Below are 18,192 nucleotides of genomic sequence, written 5' to 3' on the forward strand. Positions count from 1 at the left end.
AAAAAAAAAAAAAAAAGTCATACAGATGGAATAATTACATGTAACCTTCATTTTCTTTCCTCCATAATTCACATTGTTGTACAACTCTGACCACCATCTATCTCTAGAACCCTACCTCCTGCATCTAAAAGTCTGTACCCATTAAACACTAACTCCCCATTCCCTTCAACCCCCAGCCCCTGACAACTACCATTCTACTTTCTGTTTCTATGAATTTAACTGCTCTAGGTACCTCATATCACATTTGGAATCATATAATATTTGTCCTTTGGGACAAATATTTGGTGGAATCATATATTTGTCCTTTTGTAACTGGCTTATTTCATTTAGCATGATGTCTCTAAGTCTCATCCACGTTGTAGCAAGTGTCAGAATTTCCTGCCTTTTTAAGGCTGAATAATATTCTACTGTATGTACATATGCATTTTGTTTATCCGTCCAGCCTTAGATGGACACTTGGGTTGCTTCCACCTTTTGGCTATTGTGAACAATGCTGCTATGAACATGGGTATACATATACCTCTCTGAGTCCCTGCTTTCAATTCTTTGGGGTATATATCTATAAGTGGAATTGATGGATCTTATGGTAATTCTGTTTAACTTTTTGAGGAACCGCCACACCATCTTCCACAGCAGCTGCACCACTTCACATCCCCACCAGCAATGCTCCCCATTCTCGCCAACACTAATGTGTGTTCTTTTGGTAACAGCCATTTCAGTAGGTGTAGTGCAGTATCTCATTTGGTTTTAATTTGCGTTTTCCTGATGGCTAATGATGCTGAGCATCTTTTCATGTGTTTATTGGCTATTTGTATATCTTATTTGGAGAAATGTGTGTTCAGATACTTTGCTCACTTTATCTTTTTATTATTGAGTTATAAGAGTACTTTATATATTTTAGATACAAGTCTCTTATCAGGTATATATATAGTTTGCAGATATTTTCTGCCATTCAGTGGCTCGCCATATCATTCTGTTGATAGTGTCCTCTGATGCACAAAAGTCTTGTTTTGATAAAATACAATTTATCTCTTTTGTTACCTGTGCTTTTGGTGTCAGTATGTAACCTTTTGAGACTACTTTCACTCAGGTTACAGTATGTAACCTTTTGGGACTGACCTAAATTGTTGTGTCTATCAATAGTTCATACCTTTTTTTATCACTGAGTCATACTCCATTATACGGATGTACCACATTTTTTTTTAATCCATTCACACATAGAAGGATAATTGAGATTTTTCCATCTTTTGATGATTATCACTACAGTTCCTATAAATATTTGTGTTCAGATACTTGTGTGAACGTTAAGTTTTGATTTCACCACAAATGTTTCAACTCTATGGGAATGGAACTGGTGGACCTTACAGTAAACGTATATTTAGCTTTACAAGACATTATCAAACTGTTTTCTAGAGCGGCTGTATTATTTTGTATTCCAACCATCAATGTATGAGAGTTTCTCCATAATCTTGCCATTTTTTTAAAAAGTAATTTTCTGCACAATATTTCCTCCTTTCCTTTTGAGACACCGATATGAAAGTTAGATCTTTGTTATCGTCCCATAGGGCCTTGATGGTCTTTTTTTTTTTTTCCTATCTTTCATCTCTGTTTTTTAGATTGAATAATTTTTATGATCTACCTTCAAGTTCTTTGACTCTTTCCTCTGTCACCTCCATTAATTTCAGCTCCAGAAGTTAACACATAATTTTTATGAGATCCCTTTCCTAAGTACCCCGCCCCTTGATATCCCCAGTACTTTCTGGTTCCCTGAGGCTCTCCTTTTCAGCACTCTGCCCAGAAAGCTGAGGTTTTATTTACATTTTGCCTCTTACTTCCTCCAACTGTTTTGGCAGTGGGGGCCAACTGGCAGGAAGACAGAGAAGATAAGAAAAGGGTGCATGCCCCTACCTCTTGAGACCATAGATCCTCCAATCAGAAAGTGAGGCAACCCCATTTCTCAATTTTAGATACCTGTGTCTTCCTCTGCACCCACTGTCACTGTTAGGAGCCATGATCTCTATTTCCCAAGCCTGAGGTAGAGGGCTTTTCCTAGAGCTCTCCTGGGGCTCTCTGCCTGCATTGATGTCTGCTTCCCAGTTTCAGGCTATGTTGAGACCAGGCCATGTGACAACACAAAAGGAAAAATGGCAAACTCACCGCCAGTTTGGTGGTACTTTAAATTCTGGTCTTCCCTAATTCACCTGCTACTATTGACTTTTCAGAGTCTTCAAATAGCTGCTCCATGCCTTCTGTCCAGGTTTATAATAGGTGCACTCACTGAGAGAGAGAGGGTGTCACGTGATTATTACACCATCTCACTTGGAACCAGAACTTCTCAGGCTTAGGTTTTATATGTTTATATTTTAGGGTTGGCAAACTTTTTCTGTAAAGGACCAAAGAGTAAATATTTTAGGCTTGGAGGGTCACATATGATTTCTGCTGCATATTCTTTTTTTATACAACCTCTTAAAAGACCATTCTAAGCTCACAGGTGGTACAAAAACAGACCACAGAGCCATTGTTTTCCAACTCCTGTATTAGAATACATTATTTATCTCCAAGTATACAAAAATTCATGCAAAGACAAGTTGTAGTATGATTTATGCTTTACATCACTTTAACAAATCAATATCTTTACCAAAATCTATGGGTGCTGTAAGGCAAAAGCAGCCTTCATCATTGCTCATGATAAAGTTGTCTGAAAAATCCGTAATTCTGTGTTACATTTAATATATTTAATAATTCATAATAGGATCTTATAGATGTTTTATTGTTTACTGTAAATACTATATTACTAAATGCTATTATTTGTTTAGAAGTAACACTAATGAAAATCGCAGGGAATTATCTTTCAGATCCATTCAATTTCTTCTACAAGGATTTGGATAAAGACAGAATTCAGTAAAAGCTATCATACTTTTCACTGCTTTTTGAAATAAAGCTAACAAAAGAAAGCTGTGTGTGCAGTGTACTGACAATTGCTTATTAACAAATGGGTTGGCAAACAAAGGAAAGCAAGTCAGTTTACTTCCCTACTGCAAGTTATGTCACATATTTTTCATCATGTGTTATTCTATTGATCAATGATCACTATATTGTTGAGTTACTGCAATGAATTAAAAAGCAAAGTTAGCTGCTTCTCTCAAATGGTATGGTTTTTCTTATGCTATTATTTATATCTGATTGAAGTTCTGGGAAATTATCATCTGATTTCATGACAGTATAGATAAGAAAACTAAAAATGATAATAAACTATTTTTAATTCTAATATGACTACTGGTAAGAACACTGATAAAAATCCATACAATGGATATACCCTAAAATACTACAAAGACTATTCATCCCAGTTAAATAAATATACATCTCTCACAATAAAGCATCAAGCAAAATGCTGGCACATACTGGGTCCAGGATAAACATTATTTTCTCCTCTTTCTTAGCCCCATACTTTTAGAAATCTAAGATCTACTGCCAGTCTAACTCCTTTATTTTTATTGAGAACTAAAAAGTACAGAATTTGACTTTTATATTCTACAGTTTATTTTCCACCTTTAAATTTCCTTATCTATGACACAGTACACTGCAATATACCAAAAATAATGCAATGAAAGAAAAGTTAATCATCAACTGGAAGAAATGGAGGAAAAAGGAGGGGAAGTGGCAATGAGCCATGAACCAATGAGCTGCCTCCTTGTATCCAACTATTGTTTGTATCTAATTGATTTAAGCAATACTCCTTGCTTGCCACTTTCTCAACTTGTGGATCTAGATGCTTCAAAATAAGGCTTCATTTTCCACGCTCTACACTACTCACAACTGGTTTAACTGAACTCCGACACGTTCACTTTTCCTGTTCTAACATGTTCGCTAAAATTGAAGGCTCTGATTTCAACAAAAGATTTTACTATGTTTATATTCCCTTGCCCTGAACTTGTTTATTTTTGTTACCATATACATCACCTTTTATCAGCTGGCAAGTTGACAATATTCTTGCCACAAAACAATTCACTATTACACAAGCAAAACATAGTGATACACACCTATGAATGGACCATGTCTACAACTTTAAAAAGAGGGGGGAAAAGCACATCAAAGACACTGCCTTTATATTAAGTATGTCAAAGATCCAAGTATATTTGAAACCCAGACAAGAAACACTAATTAAATCAGGTCTTGGCATGATTTATTATAAACAGAAATCTGAGATGTCCTATCCTGTTTTTTTTTTTTTCTTTTAAGAAAATGGTTTGATTTGCCAATAGCATTATTATTTACAAGTCTTCAAAATCTGGATATTTACATGATTGTAAAAGGGTTCCAGTTGTTTTTCCTTTAATGCTATGATAACCATTCATGTCAAAGCTAGGCTATTATATTACATTTAAAAGATGTTCTTCAAAATTTCAATTATATTTAATGAAGTTTTTAGAAGTCTTCCTCAATCCAAATTATTTAAGAATTTATGTTCTAATTCAATATTAATAAATTAAAAGAAATAGCAGTAGTTTCTAAATTAAAACAGAACAAGTGGCATACATATTTTGAAAGTATAGTTTCTTTAGAATACTTTACTCTTTTATTTACTTAAGTTGATTTCACAGGATACTAGTAGGAATCTGTCTTGTGACATAAGAAAATAAATAGGAAAAGTAGGACTCCACTCACAGGAGGAATCAATGTTTCCAAATAAACTTACTGACGCCACTAATTTGGAATTAGTAATAATTCAAAGACTGTCAAATATGTTTTAATTCATTACATTCAAATGAATTCATTACATTCAAATATGTAATGAATGTGAATGTAATGAATATGATGTAATGAATGTGATATAATGAATATGAATTGAGATTACAGGAAAATATTTAAACATCTTTAGGGAACATTTACATTAAAAACACTCTTTAATATAAACCATTGATTTGTTAATTACATAGCATAATTAACGAGGCAGCATCTATCAAGCAACATTTTTGGATTAGATACTCTATGTTATCAAAGTTAGTTGTATTTCATTGAAAAACTAGTGTGTGGTATTCACTTTCAACTAATTCACATTAATTTTCCCATAAATTTAATTCTATTTTTCATGTCTTTCCAACATATAGGTGGATGAACAAGGAGGTAGGGAAGAGTAGAGAAGAGAAAAAAAAAAAGAAAATAGAAAAGAAAAACTTCAGAGAGCTATTAAAAGAAGGAAAAAATAGGGCTTCCCTGGTGGCGCAGTGGTTGAGAGTCCACCTGCCGATGCAGGGGACATGGGTTCGTGCTCCGGTCCGGGAAGATCCCACATGCCGCGGAGCGGCTGGGCCCGTGAGCCATGGCCGCTGAGCCTGCGCGTCCGGAGCCTGTGCTCCGCAACGGAAGAGGCCACAACAGTGAGAGGCCCGCGTACCGGGAAAAAAAAAAAAACTACATTAAAAAAAACCCCTACAAATAATAACAATTATTTTTAAATCATGTCAATTTTCATCAAAGTACCAGAAATGAACTACTTCTTCATCCAGAGACTGAAAAAGTAAAACCACCATGAATGTTCAAATGGTAAGGAAAATATTACAAAGCTGCTCAAAAGCCTATTATAATTATTCTTGAATTAATCCTCATCTAATCTCCTGCCTAGATTGGTGGCCAGAATTCTGAGAGCAAGGTAAGGGAAGAGGACTGGGTGGGGAGGAGGGAAGGATTTCTCAACATTCCATATACATATATTCACTTAATCTCCCTGTTTTCAATTTTCTCAACTCCTGATCTCCCCCAGTAAGAGACCTTTGTTTTAATCTTTCCCACCATCTGCTAGCATGGGAAAGGGCAGTTACCCAGAGTCATGAAATATGTAAAACTCTTCAAGAGTTTTCAACTAATCCTATTTCAGAAGGTTCTTGCCCCATCCCCACACATACCATTAACACTCAGTTCCAGAGATATCTAGAGCCAGATCCTAGCCTTTTTAAAGATCCTGAAATTTAAATTATATTAATATTTTGGCTTTCTCCATTGCTGACTTAAGATTTGACATTTTCTAATCAGTTACTACTGTGGTATGCATTCAATCCATCTTTACCTGGAAGCATCAGAGCACATGTTATTTTCAAGTGTCCATGTGATACTTGGAAAAAGAATATTAATCTTATACTATGGGCCACAAGGAAAGTCTTGAGGAATTTTTTAAAAGTAGAAACTAAAAAGGATGCAGTCTTCAACCATAAGGCAGTCAAACTAGAATATAGTAAAAATTTTAAAAGTCAAAAAAGGTTCCAAAATTTTAAAATACTCTCCCAAATAAGACTAAAAAGTCCCACGGCAGATTATTTAGAAAACAATGACAAGAAAACTAAATATCAAACATGTAATTAGAGGCAAATTCACAAATTTAAACTCTTATTAAGAAAAAAAAACGCTCACAAACCTCATATAAAACTTAGAAAATTATAAAACAAAACAAATCTCAAGATAATATAATAAAGAAAAAGCAAATCAATAATTTATAAATAGAAAAAAATAGCAATAAATTCTACAAACTACACTAAAAAACAAAAGTACTTTAAAAAACATACACAGGATAGCAGAGGGAACTATATTCAATATCCTGCAATAAACCATAATGGAAAAGAATAGGAAAAAGAATGTATATATATGTATAACGGAATCACTTTGCTGTACAGTAGAAATTAACACATTGTAAATCAACTATTCTTCAATAAAATAAATTAAAAAAAACATATACAGAAGAATGTCCTATTCTTAGGCTATACATATAAATTATGCATATAAAATATTTGCGTATTTTATATGCAAATAAAAGTGTTATGATGAATGAAGTGTTATGATGTCTGCAACTTAATTTTAAGTGGTTTAGAAAATATAAAAGAATATCTACTATTTTCTCTAAGCAAACTACTTATCCTAGTTTTTCTAAGCAAATGTGACAAAATTGGTGAATCTAGGTGATGAGTATATAGGTGTTTGTTATACTATTCTTTCAACCTTTCCATTCATTTAAAATTTTGCAAAATAAAAAACTGAGGAAAAAGATATGCTGACATTGAGGGTATTTAAAAATAAGAGCTTAAGCTCTTTCAAGTAAGAGCTTAACTAAGCTTTATTAAGCAATAAATTCCAAGAAAATATGTAATGTTTCATTATTTTCTTACCTAAAATGTTATGAATATGATTTAATTTCTCTTTAGATTTTCTTTTCTAAAGTGCTATGAACCAAGGAGTCCCCAATGCTCTAAGGTAAAATGAAGATAGATCATCAAGATTCCTGATTTTATGGTGTTTCAGAAAATATTACAGTGAAAAGTCATTTTTAAAAGCTTACATGTAAGCTTTAAAAAGTATAAAATATACATGTATACTTTAAAAGTATACATGTACATGTATACTTGAATTACTTTGAAGTGAAAAATTAAACAGAAAAAGTTGATTGGACATGATCCTATAGAGATTTTGTAAGCATTTAAGAATAAAAATATGTAGATGTTTTAATTGTGTAAATATAAAAGCTGGTATGCAGAAGTCATTCTTCTTTGTACTTATTCATTTTTAATGTTCTATAAAGTGAAATGTGAAGTAATATTTCCCTAGATGGCTTTATGTGGATTTCAATCATATTCTAACTCAAATATCTGCATAAATATCAGCTTCAATAAAAAAAAAAGGTTGATTGGAAATATAGCAGGTCCTCACTAAACATTCTTTTGAAAGTGTGGAAAATCCCACTAAGTTTCTGTGCTGACACCAAAGCACTTATAAAGGGGCCAAAACTACAAAAAATGATCTGAAACTGAGTAGATTTTATAGTACACTGCACCCTTTAAAAGGTCCATTGTGCATTATAACACAAATCTACATTTTTATCCTCAAACTTTATCTAACTTTATTAATCCCAGAAGATTTCTAGGTTAGACTTGATTTGAAAATCAAAGTCTAAAACCCATGAAAACTACAGTAACTATTTCTACATATGTGAGATTCTATTGAACTGGATTCAGACATAAAAGTTAGCTGCTACTTGAAAACATATATACAGAAACATGGGTCAAATTTTACAGGCTCTTTTAGGAGTATATATAATAGGCCATGAGAGTCATAATTTATTATGGTAAGAAATACTATGATAGGTTAAATACATCAAATAGGCACATTCCAAATCTTCCTTTAAACTACAGTTCATGTCCTTTCTTCTTGATAAATGCTCCCTACTACAAGTCCTAATGTACCGTATTTTACAGCTGTAGAATTTTTTTTCCTAGTGAAAAGTTCTATCTCTTGATCTCCACCACTCTCAGCAAATGAAACCTAACAACACTATCACCTTTGATTTTAAAATATGTGAAGCAGGGCTTCCCTGGTGGCGCAGTGGTTGAGAGTCCGCCTGCTGATGCAGGGGACACGAGTTCGTGCCCCGGTCCGGGAAGATACCACATGCCGCAGAGCGGCTGGGCCCGTGAGCCATGGCCGCTGAGCCTGTGCGTCCGGAGCCTCTGCTCCGCAACGGGAGAGGCCACAACAGTGAGAGGCTCGCGTACCGCAAAACAAAAACAAAACAAAACAAAACAATGTGAAGCAGTCAATATTAACAAAAGTGAAAGAAGGGGGAGAGAGAGAACATTTTAGTTTTTGACAAATATAATGATATTATGTGTGCCTCTGTAAAATGGGAAAGTCAACATTAATAGAAACTTGGAAAGAACTTTTACCTTATAATAAAGGACAAGTTAAGAAAACCAATCTTACTCGCTTACAATTACACTTACAAGTGATCTGGAAAAGCAGGCTGGAGGCCAAGATTCTTAAATCAAACAAGCAATCTATCACTGAGAAAAAACAAAGCATGTTTCTGAGAGCCTCATAGCTGACATAAAATGGATTTGTGGTATGTTATAAAATACTAACAGACACCCTTTGAAAATTACTTCAAAGTCTTTATTCTGGCAGGTTTCTGCTATAATATCTGGACACTGTTTAGTTTTTTTGTGTAATGTCAAAATATACACCTGACTAAACATTCTTATAATGAATAAAGGACAAGATTTTTAACTCTGACTCTCATTTGTGAAATCCCAGGAATGAAAATTTTCGCTTTCAATATTACTTTTAAGGACTGTTTGAAAAGTTTAGTGTAAATTAAATTTTTATAAAATAAAATACTGATTCACCATATATAATATATATTTTTACAAGGGTGTTTAGGCTGTAACATTTCTGGAAGCACAAGATAAAACTATTAATAGGAGTTCCATAAGAAAACAATTGCAGACAGATGGGATTTAGTGTTCCTTTATACAGTTTTGTAAACCGCTTTAATTTAACCAAGTGAATACTTTAATTTGAAAATTTTAAAATGTCAACAGGTTTACCTGGGCAGCAGAATTATTACTATGATATTGTTTTCTAAATATTAAACTCAGATTAATCATTTGTAAATTATCTAATTACTACCTGAAATTAAACTGCCATTTAGAATATATATACTGAGACATATTATGTCTCAATTTCATTTTTTGAGAATCTGCCTTAGTTTCATTTCTATTTCGTGGAAAGAGTCATAATTTAAATTTTTAAAAAACTTAAGGTCCAGTTGAAGAAATGTGCTTTTTCTCCCCTGTAAACTTTATTTTTAGTTTTATGCTTTAAGACATTTCCCTTGAATCTGATCACCTAGCAACTCACTTTTATCCCAACCAATTTATTCTTCATGCCAAGAGAGAAAATAAATGATGATTACATAACAGCAATATAAGAGACTGAAAAATAAAATATTCCAACAATAGTCTGTTCTGTCAGCATGATGTTCAATATATCATCTGAATGACATTTTCACTGATATGAGTATTTTATCTGATAGTGCGTGCAGACATAAACAATTTCATGAATATGTAAACTATAGGTACAAATGGTAGGAAAGATTAAGAAGGAAACTAATTTACCTGCAAGTAATGCGGACAAATGTTAGATACTGGCTGGCTATAAGAGCATTAGTGAAGTTCTGATATACAAAGGCATTAGTGGTTGAGTTCTGATATACAAAGGCATTATTGGTTGAGTTCTAATACCCAAGATGCTAATCCTCAAGTCAGATAATTAAGAAAGATCATTCAACTGATTGTATTTATCACTTTGATACAGAAGAAAAACCAGCTTAAACTACTCAAGAGCAATTTCACATTACAGCAGTATTAGAACTGGATCCTGAAGCAATGTGGCAGTACAGAATTATAACAAGGGAATTCTAGGTGATTTAACTAAAGTAAGATAGTCTCTCCCATACAGGCAAATAAAAACACAAAACTAATACATTTCACTCTCCCTCAAAACATCTTTCTAGATTAGGAGTCAGCAAAACTTTTCTCTAAAGATCCAGACAGTAAATATTTTAAGCTTCGTAGGCCACATATAATCTCTGCAAATTCTTTGTTTTGCTTGCTTTTTAAAACCATTTAAAACTGTAAAGACATTCTTAGTTCACAGGTTATAAAAAAAAAACAGGCCACAACTGGATTTGGCCCATGGCCGAACATCGTTTGTTGACCCTGCTCTGGATAGCCCCCTTTTATCCAAAATGAGGCGGACCCTGAATGGGCATGTAATGCTGTCAGTGCCCCTTCATCTGCACACTCATTCTAAATCAAATCCTTGTATCATACAGGTGGCAACAACAGAAACAAAGCAACAACAAAAATAAACCTTTAGTATTTCCAACTATGTAATAAGAATAACATCACTCGTGGAAATCGCCAACTTTTAAGGAAGATATATTACTTTCTTTGAAATCTTTTAAAAAAATCTGTTACCTCTGATAATTATAAAAATAAATATTTTTATGGAATAGTTATATTGTATTAGATACAATTGTAGACAGATTTTTATTCCTTTTTCAACAACTTTATTGAGGTATACTTGATAACTTTATAGAGGCATATTTTGCATATTACATTATTCACCATTTTCTAATTCAATGATTTTTTAGTACGTTTATCAACCAACACCATAAATCAGTTTTAAAACTGATGATCCCTGAGGCACATTTACTGTTAATGCCTGTTTCCTCCCAACCCCTCACCCTAGGCAACCACTAATCTACTTTTTGTCTTTACAGTTTCACCCTTTTTTTGGACATTTCACATAAATGTGGTTTCTGCATCTGCTTTCTTTCACTAAGCATGTTTTTGAGGTTCGTCCACATCATAGCATGTATCCATAGTTTGTTCCTTCTTATTGCTAAACAGTATTGCAAGGGATATGTTGCACATTTTTAAAGTGTCAATTTATTAAGTTTTGACATATGTATACACTCAAACCATCACCAGTCAGGATAACAAACATGTCAATCATCCCCCAAATTCCTTGTGCTCCTTTGTAATCCCTCCTCCCCCACCCCATCCCAGCCACCTTGTCTCCAAGGCAACTACCAGTCTAGTTTCTGTCACTATACATTACTTTGCATTTGCCAGAATTTTACATAAATGGAATCACACAGTATGTACTCTTTCTTGTCTGGCTTCTTTCATTCAGCATGATTTTTAAAAAATTCATTCATGTTAAAGCATGCATCAATTGTTTCTTTTTATTACTGTATTAAAGAATATTCAATTGTATAGACATAACAAAGTTTGTTTATACATTCACCTGTCAATGGACACGTGAAATGTTTCTGGGTTTTGGCTATTACAAATAAATCTGATATAAGCATTTGTTTACAAATCTTTGCATAACCATACGTTTCCACTTCTCCTGAGTAAATATCTAAATGTGAAGTAGTAGGATCATATAGTAGGTGGGTATTAAACTTCTTAATCTACCAAATTGTTTGCCAAAGAGGTTGCATCATTTTACATTCCCACAGCAGCATATGAACATTCCAGTCGCTCCACATCCTCACCAACGTTGGTATGATCAGTCTTTTTAATTTTAGTCATTCCAATACATGTGTAATGATATCTCATTGTGATTTTAATTTGTATTTCCTTAACAACAATAATGTTGAGCATCTTTCAATATGTTTGTCATTTGTCTGCCGTGTGTTTGTCACCCCTTAGTGAGTTGTGTTCAAATCTTTTGATTTTTAAAACTGGATTGTTTTATTGTTGAGTTTTAAGAGTTCTTTATATATCGTGGATTTATCAGACAGATGATTTACAAATATTTTATCCCAATCTGCAGTTTACCTTTTCATTTTCTTAACAGTATCTTTTAAAGAGAAAAAGCTTTCAATTTTTAAAAAGTACAATTTATCAATTTGTTCTTTTGTGGATCATGCTGTTGGTGTCATATCTAAGAAATTACTCCCTGACCCAACATTTTCTTCCAGAAGTTTTATAATTTTAAGCTTTACATTTAGGTCTTTGACACATTTTGAGGTAATTATATATGGTATGAAGTGTGGATCAAAGTTCATTTTATCAGATACAGATATCTAATTGTTCCAGTGTCGTTTGTTGAAAAGACTTGTTTCGCCATTAAAAATGCTTTTGCATCTTGTTTTAAATCAGTTGTCCATATATGTTTTGTCCTTTTTTTTTTTGGACTCTATTCTGCTCCATTGATTGTTTTGTCTCTTTTGACATCAACATCCCATTGTCTTAATTCCTGTAGCTTTATAAATCTTGAAATCAGATAGACCTCCAACTTTGTCTTTTGTTAAAGATGTTTTGGCTAGTCTAGATCCTTTGTATGTTCACATGAATTTTAGAATCATGTCAATTCTACAAAAAACCTTAATGGGATTTTGACTGAGAATGTACTGAATCTATACATTACTTTGGGGATAATTGACACCTTAACAATATTAAGTTTACTAATCCCTGAACATGATTCATTCCATCATTTATTTAGATCTTCTTTATTTAATTTCTCTCCACTATGTTTTGAAGTTTCCAGTGTATGGATCTTTCACATCTTTTGTCAGATTTATCCCTAAGTATTTCATATGTTTTAATACCACTATAAATGGTATTCCTTAGTTTTAAATTTTAATTTGTAAATGTTCATTGCTGTTATATAGAAGCAAACTGATTTCTGTATATTGATCTTGTATCCTTCAACTTACTTAACTCACTTCCTTGTTCTAGTATCTAGATGATGTCATCCTTTGAAAAATGAGTTTTACTTCTTCCTTTCTAATCTGCTGCCTCTTTTTTTTGCCTGACTACACCAGTTAGAATCCCTAGATTAATGCTGAACAGAAGTGGTGAGAGTGGATATCCTTATCTTGTTCCTGATCTTAGGAGGAAAGCATTCAGCCTTTCATCACTATGATATCAGCTGTTGCTTTTTCTTAGATGCCCTTTTTCTGGTTGAGGACATTAACTTCTATTCCTAGTTTTCTGAGACATTTTAGTCAGGAACAAGTGTTGGATTCTGTCAAATGTTTTCTCTGTATCTACTGAGATGATCACATGACTTTTGATTTTTAGTGTGTTAATGTGGTAAATTATAATGATTGATTGTTGAATGTTAAACTAACCTTGAATTCCTAGGATAAGCCCTACTCATCATGATATGCTATTCTTTTTACACATTGCTGGATTCTATTTGCTAAAGTTTAGTTTATAATTTTAATATCTGCATTCATGAATGATGCTGGACTGTCATTTCCTTTGTCTGGTTTTGGTATCAAGGTAATGCTAATTGCTTTAGGTGGGAGAGTAAATCAGGTCCCTGTTACTCCATCTTAGCCAGAAGTAGAATTCTGTTTAATAGTTATTAGGTCATTATCTCATCTACTCCTTCCTAATCTAGAAAGTATATATCATTATCAGCATCATTTTACATATAGGGAAAATGGGGAATGGGGGAAAACTGAGGCTCAGAGAGCAAGGTAACACAGTTCTAATCTGCAACTAGGATTTGAATCCACACGTTTGAATCTAAAACCCATTCTCTTAACCTCCTACTATACTATACTATTTAAATAGTACTCAGAAAAGATTCTCTTGAGACACACAGATTAATTTCTTTTTCATTAAGAAAAAGCATTATATCTCTAAAAGATCCAGGTAGTCTGGTCTGGAGCCCATGTCTTAATCACTATGGTATTTGTTAAAAAGAATGAATGAGATGCCATTGTTTCTTATATACTGAGTTAGGATCTATATAAACTATTAACACTACTCAATATACTGAAAACATTACTTAAGAAAAAAGATACATCTAGGAAGAAAGAGTCTTATAAAGATACTTTACAGACCTAAACAGACCAACTAAAACAGTAACAATAGGTGTTATCATTCTAAAATTTTATTTAATCTTTGATACCACATTGTGAAATAGATATTACTATATAAATTTTATAGATGAGGAAATTTGAGACACACAACATTAAGAAACTTGTTTGGGAGGAGGGGCAATATAGGAGTAAGGGGTTAAGAGGAACAAATTATTACATATAAAATAAGCTACCAGGATATATTGTACAACATGGGGAATACAAACAACATTTTATAATAACTATAAATGGATTATAACTTCTAAAAATTGTGAGTCACTATATTGTACACCTGTAACTTATACAATATTGTACATCAACCATACTTCAATTAAAGAAACATTTAAAAAAAAGAAGAAAAGAAACTTGTCTAAAATCTGCCATCCCTTAAGTACCAGAACAGGTATTCAAGCCCAAGTCTCTACAGCTCTAGAATAGTCTCTTAAAATTTGTATTTGGTTTTCTGTTTGTGTTTCACATTGCAATGTTGCCATCCCTGAGAAACAAGACACACTGCCAAGGGCCTTTTGGGAACAAGGAAATTCCAACAACAGATTCAAGCAGAGCTCAACGCCAACTGAATTAGAGCTAAGCTTTGATGATAATGAAGGCGAAGGGGGGTTTCCCAATCCCTGACTGGATTAAACTTGCTTTGCCCCCTTTCTAAAGCAAGTTTTCCTTCCATAAAACTAGATAAGTTCCTTTTATATATTTCTGATGATTTACAATAGGTACAGCTCAATGAGTTTGGACTACCAGTGGTGGGCTATAATGCAGAATTGCTCTCAGGAGTAGGATGGGAGGAGGAATAATAGCTCTTCAAATAACCCCAGTCATGAGGCAAGACAGGCTGAAGAGCCTGGACTCTTGAGGAGACTCCCAAGGTGTAAATACCAAGTATGCCTCATACTAGCTGTGAGACACTGGAAAAATTACTTAACCTCTTTGGGCTTCCATCCCTTCACCTATAAATTACAGATGATAATTTACCTCTTATAGGGTTCAGGATTAAAAGACAGAATATATGAAAAATGTCTGGAATAGTACCTAGCACTTGGTAGGCACTGTTTAAATTTGGCTAACAATATTATTATTATTCCTATAGTTACTGCACAGGAAAAAATTACATACATTAAATAGGCACGTTAGAAATTCTGTAGGATTGAGAAATATTGGCAAAAAACTATATCTTTTGAAACACAGTCCTATGAAAATCTGATTTAGCTATATTAGTATCCCAAAAATGGCTTTGGAAATTAATTTCCAGCATCTTCTATAAGTGGGCAAACAGCTTTTAAAACACAAGCAGGGATAATCAGAAACAATTCATTAAAATAAAGCAAATTACTCAATTCCATTAAAGTAGCATTAAATACTTACTATGGACTCAGCATTATGCAATACTCTATAAGGTACATGTAAGATCTAGACCCAACTCCCAAAATGCTTAAAATATTAGCAAAAATAACATAGAATAGACTAATAAGGCAAAGTACAAGTAAATGTCAGAGAGTGGCACATAACTCTAGAAAAGAAGGAATTCTAAAGCACCACTAAAATTTATGAATTCAACTCATAAAAAAAATTATCTATGTATATATTTAGTGCCACTTCTAATGCTACTGACAAGGACAAGTTCAAAGGGCTGGTATGTTATAAATTATTAATGAATCACTTAAGCAAAAAATAAAAGGGGTTACTGAATAATTTTCACTATAACTTACTGTTCCTATTTTGGTCTCCAGAAAGTTCTCCCTTTCTTCATCTACCTTAATTTCATGTCCAGTTTTAAATAATTCAAGCATTTTGGGGATGTCTCGGCCAATGGAATCTGGTTAGAAAAGGAGAAAATCCAAAGTTACCATTACATCTAAACAAGTAGCAAAAATTACTGAGTAAGAGAAACATTCAGGGCTTCCCTGGTGGCGCAGTGGTTGGGAGTCCGCCTGCCGATGCGGGGGACACGGGTTCGTGCCCCGGTCTGGGAGAATGGCCCGTGAGCCATGACTGCTGAGCCTGCGTGTCCGGAGCCTGTGCTCCGCAACGGGAGAGGCCACAACAGTGAGAGGCCCGCGTACCGCAAAAGAGAAAAAAAAAAAAAAAGAGAGAGAAACATTCAACCAAGTTAAGATATAAAAAATGATTTGTGGCAGAGAGCCTTTAGGGGGGCCCATTTCCTGGTGTTCATGCCTTTGTGTTACCCCTTCCCCTTGCATATGGATGAGAGTTGCAACGTGCTTCTAAGCAAGAGACAGTATGATTATGCATACCTGATTACATTACATAAAACTGCAATGCCTATCTTGGGGGAGTCTCTCTTCCTACTGGCTTTGAAGAAGCAAGCTACAATGTTGTGAGGGCATATGGAGAGCCATGGGTCAAGAAACTGAGATCTTCAGTCCAGAAACCTGCAAGGAACTGGATTCTGCCAAAAAGCCACATGAATCTGGAAGGGAACTTTCCCCAGTCAAGTCTCAGATAAAATCACAGCCCCAGCTGACACCTTGATTGTAGCTTTATGAGACCCTGAAGCAGAGAACCTAGCTTAGCTGTATACATATTCCTGACACACAGAAGCTGACATAGTAAATGTGTGTTGTTTTAAGCCACTAAATTTGTGATACTGTTGTACAGTAATAAATAACTAATAAATAAGTATATACAATGATGATGCTTATACTTTAGAAACACTGATGACAAATTAAAATAAAACCTATAAAATAACACATGATAAAAGCTGACAGTGGAGTCTTGAAATCTTTGAAGAACTTTTTACTTTGTGTGAAATTTGTCTGACCTGCCTTACCATAAAGAAGGGAAGGAACTAGAAAAGTAGCAAGATCTAGCAGTAGAAATAATACCTCAGTGAGTGGTACAATCTGGAAGCAGCTCATTGCTGCACAAATGGTTACAGAAGCTGGCAGGAAGAAAGAGTTAAGAATTGAGACTTTATTGGATTCGAATGTCACTTTGTCCTCCATTAGGGTGGAAAAAAAGATGCAACTGAATTAAAGAAAGGAGAAAAAAGGAATCAAGGTAAAAACTAAGAATTTTCAAAGGACCATGGAGGAGACTCCAAACATAAACTATACCTTCTTAATCTTTAATCATTAACATTTTAACTCAAATTCAACACATAAAATAACATATATTTTTTAGTTTTACTTTAAACTTTTTTAAATTTGTTTTTTATTGAAGTATAGTTGAATTACAATGTTGTGTTAACTACTGCTCTACAGCAAAGTGACTCAGTTATACATATATATATTCTTTTCCATTATGGTTTATCACCGGATATTGAATATAGTTCCCTGTGCTGTACAGTAGGACCTTGTTGTTTATCCATTATATATATACCAGTTTGCGTCTGCTAATTCCAAACTTCCAATCCAACCCTCTCCCATCCCTCTCCCCCTTGGCAACCACCAGTCTACTCTCTATGTCCCTGATTCTGTTTCTGTTTCACAGACAGGTTCATTTGTGTCATATTTTAGATTCCACAAATAAGTGATATCATATGGTATTTGTCTTTCTCTTTCTGACTTACTTCACTTAGTATGATAATCTCTAGTTGCACACATACTTCTAATATTCCACAATACCAAAACTTAACCTGAAAAAATTTCAATTGTGTACCTAGAAAATGTGATTTATTTGAAGGGTAAGAAATACAATAAGGAACATACCACTAGAGACACACCACTCTCAGTGTGCCTCCAGCAGCTCTTCCCATGATAAGTCAATATGAAAATCTCATTATATACAGCCACTATGGAAAACAGTATGGAGGTTCCTCAAAAAACTAAAAATAGAATTACCATATGATCCAGCAATCCCACTCCTGGGCATATATCCAGACAAAACTATAATTCAAAAAAATACATGGGGACTTCCCTGGTGGCACAGTGGTTAAGAATCTGCCTCCCCATGCAGGGGACACAGGTTCAAGCCCTGGTCCAGGAAGATCCCACATGCTGCAG

At 34.0% G+C, this 18,192-nt stretch overlaps 1 protein-coding gene across 7 annotated transcripts in view; it reads right to left on the reverse strand.

Annotated features, from left to right (window-relative positions):
* MRPL1 (mitochondrial ribosomal protein L1) overlaps positions 1-18,192 on the reverse strand; it is a 102,406-nt gene that overhangs the window by 22,851 nt on the left and 61,363 nt on the right. For all 7 annotated transcript variants that reach the window (XR_009519520.1, XR_009519519.1, XM_060012303.1 and 4 more), the window contains one exon: positions 15,937-16,043. Coding sequence is in view for 5 of the 7 variants with exons in the window: in XM_060012303.1 (XP_059868286.1) it covers positions 15,937-16,043 (107 nt within the window). In the remaining 2 variants the exon portion in view is untranslated. The remainder of the gene's footprint in view (positions 1-15,936; positions 16,044-18,192) is intronic.

Source organism: Delphinus delphis, chromosome 5 (assembly GCF_949987515.2).
Source record: "Delphinus delphis chromosome 5, mDelDel1.2, whole genome shotgun sequence".
Taxonomy (NCBI): Eukaryota; Metazoa; Chordata; class Mammalia; order Artiodactyla; family Delphinidae; genus Delphinus; species Delphinus delphis.